The 14,526-nt window shown below is 37.8% G+C and overlaps 2 protein-coding genes across 2 annotated transcripts; both read right to left on the bottom strand.

The window, feature by feature from the left end:
• Positions 1-3,106: 3,106 nt before the first annotated feature.
• LOC117057747 (olfactory receptor 14A16-like) lies at positions 3,107-6,988 on the bottom strand. Its single transcript, XM_033168587.1, has 2 exons — positions 6,978-6,988; positions 3,107-4,049 (listed from the first exon to the last, which is right to left on the bottom strand). Exons 1-2 carry the CDS (start codon positions 6,986-6,988, stop codon positions 3,107-3,109), a joined length of 954 nt encoding a protein of 317 aa, XP_033024478.1.
• Positions 6,989-11,774: 4,786 nt separating this feature from the next.
• On the bottom strand, positions 11,775-12,710 carry LOC117057748 (olfactory receptor 14A16-like). The gene has a single exon (XM_033168588.1). It carries the CDS (start codon positions 12,708-12,710, stop codon positions 11,775-11,777), a length of 936 nt encoding a protein of 311 aa, XP_033024479.1.
• Positions 12,711-14,526: the final 1,816 nt, after the last annotated feature.

Consider the following 14,526-nt stretch of genomic DNA (forward strand, 5'->3'; position numbering starts at 1 on the left):
CTATGCCTGGCTTAAGCAAACATGATTGGAGACCTTTTTGCCTTTTTCAGTATTTACAACACTGCCCCTTGGATGTCCTTCTTTCTGAAGCTATAGCTAATGGGATTCTGTAGTAGTGGCAAAACAGTATACAGTAAAGCAGACAGGAAATCCATTATTGTAGAGGAAAGCATTTTAGTTCTCAAATAAGAAAGCACAACTGTGCTAATAAAGAAAGAAAAGACAGTCAGGTGGGGGATGCAGGTAGAGAAAGCTTTATATCTACCTTGAACAGAAGGGATTCCCAGCACAGCAGAGAAGATGCAGTCATAGCAAACAAAGAAGAACCCTCCACAAAATGAGTCTATTCAGGAATACTGCACCAAGAATCCTAGGTAAAAAACCCCATCACAATTTGCACCTAATCTTCAAGCCATCATAAAGCAACCAAAGTGAACTTGTATCTGTATGTTTGTGTGTTATACAGACTCAAAACAACAATCGACAATACTACTAATAAACACATTTGGAATTCTGATTCCCATTGAACAGAACTGAAATAGCTCTTTTTTTAAAAAAGAAATAACAATAAAATGCATCATGCACCCCTCCTACATGCATAACCTAGTCAGTATGGTGCTAGAATAACACAGCTCTGAAAAAATGAAAGAGGAGGGGCCACAGTTATGTGAGAAACTGAGGACAGAGTATTGGATGCAAATGTGGTTCAGAGACCTCATAACATGTGCAAAGACTTATTCTACCCTCCCACCTACCTAACACCCCCACTTGAAAAGGACCCAATCCAGAAGACTGGGAGTAGCAAAGGTGAATGTGTCAATTTCATTTCATTTCAGTTTTTTAGCATTCAATCTAGTTCCTCACATTTCCACATTGACATACTTTTTGTGTGTTTGTGTGTGTAAAGTCCTAATGAAAATTCATCAGGCATTTTGTGTAAAACATTCCTAAAATAAACATTTTATATGCAAATCTGCCCAAAATAATTCCATGTGCAAAGCACTATTAATTACAAAATGCATGTTTATGCTATTTCCACTGATATTTGCATTGTTATGCAATGCACAGGAAATGTGATGTGTATGAGACACAATGCAAGCAATCATGCCAGGAGATATCTAATTCTTGTCGGTATTTTCAACACAGCCTCTTGGATGTCTTTGTTCCTAAAACTATAAATAACAGGATTCAGTAATGGTGGCAAAAAATTATACAATACAGCAGAGAGCAAATCAATAGTTGTAGAAGAAAGTGCTTTAGGTCTCATGTATGAAAACACAGCTGTGCTCATAAACAAAGAAAAGACAGTCAGGTGGGGGATGCAGGTAGAGAAAGCTGTATATCTGCCTTGAACAGAAGGGATTCTCAGGTATATACGGTATATAGATATTAAAAAATAAAGAGACTTAGATTAAAAGTCTTCTAGGATGGACACCACATTTTTAAAATAAGAACTAAAAATGCACCACTCACAGGTATATACATAAATCATTTAATGTGATTGGTAAATATCATGTTTGCAAAACAGTGAACGTCGAAGGGGAACATTTTATGTGAGAAACTGAGGAAAGCAGACTGAATCTAATTGTTGCTCAGGAAGCAGAGCACTTCTGCAAAGATTTCGTTTATCCCATCCTGCCGTTTGAGTAGTTTGGGAGTGGAAATGGGTGAAACCGTCAATTTGATTTTCTGTCAGTCTTGCATTTTCCAAATTTTATGTTCAGTTCTCCATATTTCCATGTCAGTTTGCACACACACACACACGCACACGCACACACACACACACACACACACACACTTGTGAAGTCAGATTCCCAGTGCAAATTTCTAATACATATGTTGCATGGAATTTTGCATAAAATACATATTCCGCTAAATCACAATTCCCCAATACAATTAATTTTTTATGCTATCTTGAGTAATACATGCATTTTATGCAGATTTTAACATAGTTTCAGCTGTGAAAGAGGACATAGGCTGTAGTTGAGGGACAGCGCACAAAAGTGGGCACAAGGAACCTGTGGAATAACCTGTGATGAGTGTGAGACACAGCTTAAGCAAACATGATTGGAGACCTTTTACCTTTTTCAGTATTTACAACATTGCCCCTTGGATGTCCTTGTTTCTGAAGCTATAGCTAATGGGATTCATTAGTAGTGGCAAAACAGTTTACAATAAAGCAGACAGCAAATCCATCATTGTAGAGGAAAGCATTTTAGTTCTCAAATATGAAAGCACAGCTGTGCTCATAAATAAAGCAAAGACAGTCAGGTGGGGGATGCAGGTAGAGAAAGCTTTATATCTGCCTTGAACAGAAGGGATTCTCAGCACAGCAGAGAAGATGTAGCCATAGGAAACAAAGATGAACCCTCCACAAAATTAACCTACACAGGAAGGCTGCTCCAAGAATCCTAGATAAACACCCATCACAATTTGCACCTCAAGCCAACATGAAGCAACCGATGTGAACTTCTCTCTCTCTCTCTCTCTCTCTCTCTCTCTCTCTCTCTCTCTGTGTGTGTGTGTGTGTGTTAATAAACACATTTCGTATTCTGATTCTCATTGAACTGAACTGAAATAGCTCTTTTAAAAATGAAATACCAATAAAATACAACATGCACCACTACATGCATGACCTAGTCAGTATGGTGCTAGAATAACAATAGCTCTTAAACAGTGAAGGAGGAGGGGCCACATTTATGTGAGAAACTGAGGACACGACAGAGTATTGGATCCAAATGTGGTTCAGAGACTGCAAAGACTGATTCTACACTTCCCCCCACCTAACACCCCCACTCGAAAACAACCCAACCTAGCAGCTGGGTGTAGAAACGGTGAATGTGTCAATTTCATTTTCTTTCAGTTTCTTAGCATTCGATCAATTTCCTCACATTTCCACGTCTGCACGTCTCCTAATGAAAACTCATCAGACATTGTGTGTGAAACTTTCCTAATATACACATTTTATGTGCAAATTTGCCCAATACACATCTATTTGCAAAGCACTATTACGTAGTATAATACATTATTATGCTATTTTCAATGACATTTGCATTGTTGTGAAATGCACAGGAAATGTGATGTGTATGAGACACAATGCAAGCAATCATGCCAGGAGATTTCGAATTCTTGTCGGTATTTTAAACACAGCCTCTTGGATGTCTTTGTTCCTAAAACTATAAATAACAGGATTCAGTAATGGTGGCAAAACATTATACAATACAGCAGAGAGCAAATCCATCGTTGTAGAAGAAAGCGCTTTAGGTCTCATGTATGAAAACACAACTGTGCACATAAATAAAGAAAAAACAGTCAGGTGGGGGGTGCACGTAGAGAAAGCTTTATCTCTGCCTTGAACAGAAGGGATTCTCAGCACAGCAGAGAAGATGTAGCCATAGGAAACAAAAATTAACCCTGCACAAAATGAATTCACAATAAACCCAATGGCAAAAATCAAAATTTGGTTAACGTTTGTGTCAGTACAAGAAATCTTGAGCAACTGAGGGATATCACAGAAATACTGCCCAATAATATTGGACCCACAGAAATCTAGCCTGAAAGTGATAATGGTATGTAATGATGAATGAATCAGGTTGCTTATCCAGGAAGCAGCTGCCATTTGGATGCAGGCATCCCAGTTCATGATTAGCTCATACTGCAGAGGATAGCAAATTGCAACATAGCGATCATAAGCCATGATAGTGAGCAAGGCAAGCTCAGAACCTACAAAAGTCACAACTAAGAAAACCTGTGTGACACAGCCAGCAAAAGAAATCCTTTTGTCATCGGACAAAGAAGCAGCTATGGGTTTGGGGATAGTGGCTGAGATGTAGCAAATGTCTGATAATGATAGGTTGACCAGAAAGAAGTACATAGGAGTGTGCAGTTTGTGGTTCAGGGTAACAGCAATGGTGATTAGGAAATTCCCCGCTAAGGCTATTAAATAAATGGAAAGAAATATCACAAAGTAAAACAATTGTTCTTCTCGGTCACTGGAAAACCCCATCAGAAGAAATTCTGTCACTGTAGACTGGTTTGCCATCTTAATTCTTTAGTATTTCATGAAACAATTTCTTGACAAGTAGCTCTGTTACTGTGTTTTAGCAGCACCAGCAGAGGTTTTTGCAAACACCTAAAATTAGAAAGGATTTAATGAAAGTCTGTTGGATGAGGAAACATGCAGGCAATTGTATGTGGGGTTTGCCCCCTTTCTCAATATAATGTAACGGGTGATACCAGCAGTAGACATTCAACTGACACCATTGATTCTCCCATTACTCATAGAATTTCAGAGTTAGAGCATGGGGAGAATTTCAGCAAAGACCCACCTTGTTTTCATGTTGAATCAAGATTGAGATAGTAGAATCAAATACAAAATACAGCTTATCAGAGCAATCTTGCTATTAAATGTAAATAAGCAAAATCTCATTGGTTTGGTTGCATAATGGACCTTAACTATGGTGTTTTGATGGCTTTTTTTGCGAACCACAATGCTTCTGCTTTATTTTTTAAAACAAATCACACACCACCTAGCATTAATGAAATTTCATTTGGCTTTGATGAGCGTTCAGAGTTTAAGACCAATCTCCAGAATTTTGAAACACCACTGTATTATCTTCTCTTACCCATAAATGAAACCTAATTTTTTTCATAGAATAGCCATTTCTTCATTAATCCCACTGCTGTATTAAACCTTTTGAGGTATTTTCAGAACTGAAATATGAGCACTAGATGTAAATAAATTTTAAAAATCCTCCTTGGAGTATGGTTGCATAAGGGAATTTTACTATGATGTTTTGGTATTTTTGGTAACCATAATGCTTTGACTTTCTTTTTAATAATCCAAATCACACACCTCCTAGCATTAATGAAAAATCATGAGGCTTTTAAGCCAAATTGCCAGAATTTTTAAACACCACATTACTATCTTCTCTTACCTATAAATGTAATCAATTTTTATCATAGAAAAATCATGTTTGCATTAACCTTACTGCTGTATTAAACATTTGAGGTCTTTTCATAACTGAAATATGAGCACCTTTCAAGCCCTAGTCTGCACTGAGGATGAACTAATAGGATTCTACTCACCTCTGTCTTTGTCTGGAAGAAGAAAGTGCCAAAATGTTGAAGTGTGGTCTTTAGTAGGTTGATTTATAGTTTGTGACAAAGAGGAATCAGGTGAGCCTCCCTGGTTTCCTGGTAGTGTTTCAGAGAGTCACTCCTTGGAGAACATCCCCATGAGGATTTGCAAATCCTGATTTACAAAACAAGTGATACAATTGTCTATGTTTCCTACTATTATTTCCCCTCTATCTTTAAACGACTGACCCTTAACTTCAGTCTTATGTAAGGGTTGCTTAAGAGAGACTTGCTGGTGAATGGAGACTGAATGGGAAACTGATTCCAAAACCTACATGGTTGTTATGTCTTTTTTATTGACCAAGATGTCAAGCTGCAACTCAAACTCAGTACTGAATCTGATTAACATAAGTAAATTATTCTGAGTATTCTGAAACAGTATAGTGTAGCCCTTAGAGTGTTGGACTACGACTAGGGTAGCCAGGTTCAAATCTCTGTTCAGCCATTAAGATAACTGGGTGACCTTGCACCAATTTTCTCAGGCTAAGCTACCTTACCGAGCTGCCTGGAGGTTAGACTTCAGAAGGATGACCTTCAGCTCCGTGAAGTAAATTTGGGATGTAATGACAAGTAAATATTGGGAACAAACCATCTGAAACAGGTCTATGATTATAAACTGGAGCTATAGATTTGGTAAAAGAAACTTTGGAAGGATCCAAAGCAAAATGTTATGCTATGAAATAGGATCTGGGTGTGTTAGGTGTTCACACCTTGGCTGGAGATCAATTAGGAAAGGCTGAAGGACTCTAGCTGGAGTGAAGCTGGTTTGAGAAACAATACTGCTATGGGCTTCATCTGTATTCCTAGACCCCCCCCCCCTTTCTAATCCCTGGATCTGGCAAGTGTTAAAACCTAAGCAAGGATTTTCATTCCTGGAATAGCCTCTGCTATACTTCATTCCAAAGGAAGCACAAACCCTGGGTTAGCGCCTTGAACCCTGGGGATCTTTTACCACTCAGAGAATTGAGTGGCATGCAGCAATGCATCAAGCAGTCATGTTTTATTTCAAAGTACAGAATACATATGCATTTTGGATAACATTGCAAGAACCTGAATTACAAACCAGCACTGGCAAGACAGTGAGTGCACAGTTTTGTGTTTTTTGGGGGGTTTTTTTTAAATAAAAAGCTTCATTTTATTATTCATCAATGCACCTATTAAAACATTCGCATCTTACAAACAAAATAAACTAACATTCATTCTACACATCTTAAAGAAAAACAACAATGACAACAAATAAAGAACAAAAACAAAAAACTCAACCGGTCTTTCCTTGCATCCTTACATCTGTTTTTCCCACCACCTTTCAACACCCCCCCCACCTTGTGCTTGACTTCCAATCAACTCAGCTGCAATTCCTTTCCACTTATCCTTTTTCTTTCTTTTAACACACTATTATTCCCATTTCTTATTTCTTCACAATTCTCCTTTGTTATCCAACTTGTTTAATGTCCAATATTTATAACGGAACCTGTTTGTTATAATAGGAGATCTGACTTTTCAACATAATTTTGTAAGTACCCTTGGAACGCTTTCCAGTTTTTTCTGTCCTTTCTCTTGTGGTCCTTCCAATTTCTTCCATTGTTTTGGACATATTGTAATATTCTAGAAGTTTGGCAAGCCATTCTATTTTTGTTGGAATTAACCCGCTTTTCCAATTTTTCGCTATCAGTAACCTTGCGGCTACTGTTGCGTATAAATATAATGTTTTATTTTCTTCCTTTAAGCTTCCTGGGACTATTCCCTGTAGAAAATCTTCTGCTGTTTTTTTAAATGAGTGTCTAAACATTTTTTTATCTCATTGTATACCATATCCCAGAATCAAGCTATATTCGAGCAATTCCACCATATGTGCATCATAGTGCCTTTCCCAGTGTTGCATCGCCAGCAGACATCTCCGCAGTTTTTATTCATTTTGGCTATGTTTTCCGGTGTTAAATACCACCTATGTTGCATTTTTAGGTACTATATACTCGAGTATAAGCCGACCCGAATACAAGCCGAGGAACCTAATTTTCCTACAAGAACCTGGGAAAGCTTATTGACTTGAGTATAAGCCGGTTCACCTTTGCCGCTGTGGAGGGGGAGGAGGAACGAGCAGCCCGAAAGCAGCCCTTCGGGTTGCTCCTTCCTCTTCTTCCTTTGACGCTGTGGAGCTCACCCCGTTGCGGGGATTCGAACCGCCATTCTTCTGATCGGCAAGCTCTAGGGCTCTGTTAACCCACAGCGCAATGTTCCCTTGTGTTATACAGAGAAGGCTGGGATCCTGTCCTGTTTAAGCAGGAGCCAGGGAAAGTGCGCACCTGTGGGGTTTTAATACTTCCTTAACTGACAGGCTTTCTGCCTTCTGGGGTCTAAAGTTTGCATTTATGTGAGCAGTTCAGGAATGGAACAAGCTGCCTGGGGAGCGTAAAAAACTGCCGTTCTTGTACGCTTCTTAAGGAATGGTTGACTGGGGTGAGCGGGCGACGGTGGCACGAATGGAGAGAAAGGGCTTCTTTCTCGCCAACCCCACCGCCCGCCTCACTCAAGTATAAGCCGAGGGCAGCTTTTTCAGCACAAAAAATGTGCTGAAAAACTAGGCTTATACTCAAGTATATACAGTAATTTTATTTCAATATATTGCATCTGGTGAAATTCATATCTTCTTTCCATAATTTTTCCCATTGTTCAAACATAATATTTTTCACAATGTCTTGTGCCCATTTTATCATAGATGCTTTGACTAATTCATATTTTGTTTCCCACTCTAAGAACAGATTATATAAATTAGATATATTTTTGATGTTTCTTGTATTAAATATTTACTAAATTTAGAACTTTCTTTTTCAAATCCTACTTTCTTGTCTTTTTGTAATCTATATTTAATTTGAGTATATTGAAACCAATCTGTAATGTACGCTTTGATTTCTGCATAGTCTTTTAATTTTAATACACCATTTTCTTCCTCTAATACATCTTTATAGGTAACCCAATTCTCTTTCATGTTCCATTTTTTCACCGTAACAATCTCTGCCGGCGACGCCCACCATGGTGTTTTGGGCTCTAGGATTCTTTTATGTTTTTCCCAGATTTTGTATATAGATTTTCTAATTATATGCCCTAGGAAGCCTTTGTGTACTTTAACTTTTTCATCCACTAAATAGGCATGCCATCCAAATCTCGTCTCCACTCCTTCTAAATCCAATACATCCGAATCCTCTAATTTGATCCATTCCTTTAGCCAGGTCAGACCCACCGCATCATGATATAATTCCAAATCGGGGAGGCTGAATCCACCTCTTTCCTTCTTATCAATCATAATTTTATACTTTATTCTCGGGTTTTTCCCTGACCAAATAAATTTTGCCAAATCCTTTTTTCCAATTTTTGAAACATTTTTCTCCTTCTAATATTGGAATGCATTGGAATAAGAACATCATCTTTGGTAAAATATTCATCTTTATTACTGATATTCTCCCTAATAGAGATAAATTTAGTTTGTCCCATACTAATAGATCTTTTTTAATTTCTTTCCATATTTTCCCTTAATTCTCTTCAATTAAATCCATAGTATTTGTTGTTATATTAATTCCCAAATACCTTTTTTTTATTCCCAATCCTGTGATTTCTTGTAATTCCACTTTATCTTTTTCTTCCATATTTTTCACTAATATTTTTGTTTTCCCATAATTTAATTTGAAATCCGCTAGTCTACCATATTCATTCATACACTCTAGTATTCTGGGTACCCGTTGTAGAGGATTTTCTGTTGTAATCATGATGTCATCTGCGTAAGCTCTCAATTTATATCTTTTAATACCAACTGCTATGCCTCTTATTTGATTATCTAATCTTATTTTCTTTAGCAGAGTCTCTAATACCATTATAAATAGCATTGGAGATAGGGGGCATCCTTGTCTTGTACCTTTTGATATGTTAATCTCTTCACCCATCTCTCCATTAATTATTATTTTTGCCTTTTGTTTATTATATATTGCATTTATACCTTTTTGGAATTTTTTGCCTAAATTCAATTCTTCTATTAATTTCCCCATAAATTCACATGGAATTTTATCAAATGCTTTTTCCGCATCGATTGAAATCAGGGCTGCTTGCTTGTCAGTTCTAATTTGTAAATATTCTATTATATCTATTATGTTCCTAATGTTATCTTTTATTTGCCTTCCCTCCACGAATCCAGCCTGATTTTTGTGTACTATTTTCCCTTTTATTTTCTTTAACCTATTAGCTAATAATCCTGCATATATTTTATAATCTGAATTTAATAACGAAATTGGTCTATAATTTGAGATAGATTCCAAATCTGTGCCTTGTTTCGGTAAAAGTGTTATATACGCCTGGGTCCAAGAGTCCGGAATGTTCCCCTTCTCCAATGCTTCCTCTATTACTTCTTTTAATGGTTCAATTAGTTCCTCTACCAGTTCTTTATAGTATTCTGATGGTATGCCATCTGGGCCTGGGGACTTTCCTATTTTGGTCTTGATTTCTGCAGTTGATATTGGTTCATTAAGTAATTTATAATCTTCTTCTGCTATTTCTGTTAATTTGTTTTTCTTTATATATTCCTCTATATCCTCTTTTAAGACTTCATCTTTCTGATATAGTTTTTTTTATAATATTCTCCAAATTCTTTTTTGATTTCTGCTATATCCTTTATCACTCTTTCTCCTATTTTTATTTTACTTATTAATTTTTCACTTCTTCGTTTTTTTAGTTGCCAGGCAAGTTTATTTATTTATTTGCCCATTCGAAATTTCTATATTTCCAGAATTTTATTTGTTGTTCTACCTCTTGTTCTACAATTCTATTCTATTCTGTTCTCAATCTTTTAATTTCCTCATTTAATCTCTCCTTATTTTTACTCACATATGCTAATTCCCCCCCTAATTTCTTCTAAAAATTCCTTTTTTTATTCTCTTTATTCTTATATATTATTGAGTTTTGTTGTATGAAATACCCTCTGACGACTGCTTTCCCAGCATCCCACACTGTTTTGATATCTATCCCTTTCTTCCAATTTCCAATTTCTTCATCAATTTGATTTTCTGCCGGTTTCACATGTCCAAATTTTATGTTCAGTTCTCCATATTTCCATGTCGGTTTGCACACACACACACACACACACACTTGTGAAGTCAGATTCCCAGTGCAAATTTCTAATACATATGTTGCATGGAATTTTGCATAAAATACATATTCTGCTAAATCACAATTCCCGAATGTAATTTAAAAAATTATGCTATCTTGAGTAGTACATGCATTTTATGCACGTTTTAACATAGTTTAAGCTGTGAAACAGGACATAGGCTTGAGTTGAGGGACAGCAAACAAAAGTGGGCACAAGGAACCTCTGCAATAACCTGTGATGAGTGTGAGACACAGCTTAAGCAAACATGATTGGAGACCTTTTACCTTTTTCAGTATTTACAACACTGCCCCTTGGATGTCCTTGTTTCTGAAGCTATAGCTAATGGGATTCAGTAGTAGTGGCAAAACAGTATACAGTAAAGCAGACAGCAAATCCATCATTGTAGAAGAAAGCATTTTAGTTCTCAAATATGAAAGCACAGCTGTGCTGATAAAGAAAAGACAGTCAGGTGGGGGATGCAGGTAGAGAAAGCTTTATATCTACTTTGAACAGAAGAGATTCACAGTACAGCAGAGAAGATGTAGCCATAGGAAACAAAGTTGAACCCTCCACAAAATGAACCTACACAGGAAGGCTGCGCCAAGAATCCTAGATAAACACCCATCACAATTTGCACCTAATCCTCAAGCCAACATAAAGCAACCGATGTGAACTTCTCTCTCCCTCTGTGTGTGTGTGTGTGTGTGTGTGTTTTAATAAACACATTTTGTATTCTGATTCTCATTGAACTGAACTGAAATAGCTCTTTTAAAAAAGAAATACCAATAAAATACATCATGCACCCCTACATCCATGACCTAGTAAGTATGGTGCTAGAATAACACAGCTCTGAAACAGTGAAGGAGGAGGGGCCACATTTATGTGAGAAACTGAGAACAGAGTATTGGATCAAAACGTGGTTCAGAGACCTCATCAGTTCTGCAGAGACTTATTCTACCTTTCCTCCCACCTAACACCCCCACTCAAAAATGACCCAATCCAGCAGTTTGGGAGTAGCAAGGTGAATGTGTAAATTTCATTTTCTTTCAGTTTCTTAGCAATCGATCCAGTTCCTCACATTTTCATGTCTGCAAGTCTCCTAATGAAAACTCATCAGACATTGTGTGTGAAACTTTCCTAATATACATATTTTATGTGCTAATTTGCCCAATACACATCTATTTGCAAAGCACTATTATGTAGTATAATACATTATTATGCTTTTTTCAATGACATTTGCATTGTTATGAATTGCACAGGAAATGTGACACAATGCAAGCAATCATGCCAGCAGAATCTCTATGCTTTGCCATAGGTCCAATACATATATTTTTATGAAGACTATTACTATTTTTAATATTAAATGCATTATTATTCACTATTTACCTGAGAACATTCTGAACAAAAGGAGATGGGCTGGAATAGGGAGCATCACTAAAAAGTGGTCACTAGAAATTTTCACAAAAAAATGAAATGTGATATGTGCAAGACACAACTTGAGGACTCATGCTAGGAGACTTCTAAGTCTTTTCAGTATTTTCAACACGGCCTCTTGGATGTCTTTGTTCCTAAAACTATAAATAACAGGATTCAGTAATGGTGGCAAAACAGTATACAATACAGCAGAGAGCAAATCCATCATTGTAGAAGAAAGCGCTTTAGGTCTCATGTATGAAAACACAGCTGTGCTCATAAATAAAGAAAAGACAGTCAGGTGGGGGATGCAGGTAGAGAAAGCTTTATATCTGCCTTGAACAGAAGGGATTCTCAGCACAGCAGAGAGGATGCAACCATAGGAAACAAAGATGAACCCTCCACAAAATGAATCCACAATAAACCCAATGGCAAAAATCAAAATTTGGTTAACCTTTGTGTCAGTACAAGAAATCTTTAGCAACTGAGGGATATCACAGAAATACTGCCCAATAATATTGGACCCACAGAAAAGTAGTCTGAAAGTGATCATGGTATGTAATGATGAATTAATTAGGCTACTTATCCAGGAAGCAGCTGCCATTTGGATGCAGGCATCCCTGTTCATGATAAGCTCATACTGTAGAGGATGGCAGATTGCAGCATAACGATCATAAGCCATGATAGTGAGCAAGGCAAGTTCAGAACCTGCAAAAGTCAAAACTAAGAAAACCTGTGTGACACAGCCAGCAAAAGAAATCCTTTTGTCATCTGACAATGAAGCAGCTATGGATTTGGGGATAGTGGTTGAAATGTAGCAAATGTCTGATAATGATAGGTTGACCAGAAAGAAGTACATAGGAGTGTGCAGTTTGTGGTTCAGAGCAACAACAGTGGTGATGAGGAAGTTCCCCACTAAGGCTATTAAATAAATGGAAAGAAATATCACAAAGTAAAACAATTGTTCTTCTCGGTGACTGGAAAACCCCATCAGAAGAAATTCTGTCACTGTAGACTGGTTGGCCATCTTAATTCTTTAGTATTTCATAAAACAATTTCTTGACAAGTAGCTCTGTTACTGTGTTTTAGCAGCAGCATGAGAGGTTTTTGCAACACCTAAAATTAGAAAGGATTTAATGAAAGTCTGTTGGATGAGGAAACATGCAGGCGATGGTATGTGGTCTTTGCCCCCTTTCTCAATATACTGTAACATTCAACTGACACCATTGATTCTCCCATTACTCATAGAATTTTAGAGTTGGAAGGGAGCATGAGGAGCATAGAAAAATCATGTTTGCATTAACCTTACTGCTGTATTAAACATTTCAGGTCTTTTCATAACTGAAATATGAGCACCTTTCAAGCCCTAGTCTGCACTGAGGATGAACTAATAGGATTCTACTCACCTCTGTCTTTGTCTGGATGAAGAAAGTGCCAAAATGTTGAACTGTGGTTTTTAGTAGATGATTTATAGTTTGTGACAAAGAGGAATCAAGTGAGCCTCCCTGCTTTCTGTAGTATTTCAGAGAGTCACTCCTTGGAGAACATCACCATGAGGATTTGAAATCCTAATTTGCAAAACAAGTGATGCAATTGTCATATTTCCTACCGTTATTTCCCCTCTATCTTTAAACCACCCCCTTCTAATCCCTGGATCTGGCAAGTGTTAAAATCTAAGCAATGATTTTCATTCCTGGAATACCCTCTGCTATACTTCATTCCAAAGATTCGGATTAATACTTTCACAGTGGCACAGACTATGTTAGAAGAGAAAAGAGACAAGACTCCGCTGACCACGCTCACATCTCTGGGACTCCTGATAACTCAGACAACTGCAGAATATTACGACGAGAAAAGAGCAAATGTAGGTATTGAACTACCAATTTGGTAAGCTCCTGGTCAGTCCCCATTAGTAGGGGGCTTCCCGCTCTGGTCTCCTTCTAGGAATACAGAGCTGGTCCAGGAATTGCTGGCGGAGATCGTCGTAAAGTTTGCAGTGAAAAACCATATGAACAAGGCTTTCCACCTGGTGGTCATCGCATCGACAAATCCTCTCACCCTCCACCCTGCCTGAGAACCTTCCCCATAGGAGGTTCGATGGATTTGCATTGAACCTGGCCAACGAAAAAGCCCTTCTTTCGGGGGGGTTCAGTAGAAAATCAAGATAATTACAATTTGTTTTGTGTGCCCACGGAAGATGAAAATAAAGAGGGGAACATGTTTTGCCTGCTGCCTCTATGAGTTCTTGGCGCTCAATGTCCCACAACCTAGTTTTTATTGTGGCCTTGGCAGATAGTAAGGACATTGTGCGCAGGAATTCCACTGATTGCCCCAGTTGTTGAACCTTCCTGTTGAAGTGTTGTAGCCCAATGGGGAGGAAGGTGTCCAGTAACATTAACTGGAGGAGAGGGTCTCTATCAGAGTCGAGGCAGATGTTAAGCCAGAATATAAGAAATCTTACCCAGGCAACAGACTCCACCTTATGCTGAGCTCCCTCTAAACATAAAACTGCAAATGGTACACATCGTGGGACTGAAAAAATCTTGTAGAGGAAGACTGATTGCACTCGTTCTACTGTCTGAGTGAACCCTGGGATCCAGACTGGAATGCCGTAGAGCAGTTGAGAGATAATTTTGGCATTAAAAACCTTGAGTGCAGAGGGGATATACGAATTACCCCTTGTTGTAAAAAAGCGCATTATAGCCTGCATAGCCAGCTTACTGGCATTCACCGCCGAGTCTCGGTGTGGAGACCAGAGGAGCCTATGGTGGAAGGTGATTCTTAGATAATTGAATTTAAAGACCTGCTGAATGTATTTACTTCCAAAAACCCAGCTGTAATTC

This window comes from Lacerta agilis, chromosome 14 (assembly GCF_009819535.1).
Source record: "Lacerta agilis isolate rLacAgi1 chromosome 14, rLacAgi1.pri, whole genome shotgun sequence".
In the NCBI taxonomy this organism is placed as follows: domain Eukaryota; kingdom Metazoa; phylum Chordata; class Lepidosauria; order Squamata; family Lacertidae; genus Lacerta; species Lacerta agilis.

Bases quoted from the DNA above. Each gene is read 5' to 3' on its own strand.
- LOC117057748 (XM_033168588.1), bottom strand. From the start codon at position 12,710: ATGGCCAACCAGTCTACAGTGACAGAATTTCTTCTGATGGGGTTTTCC.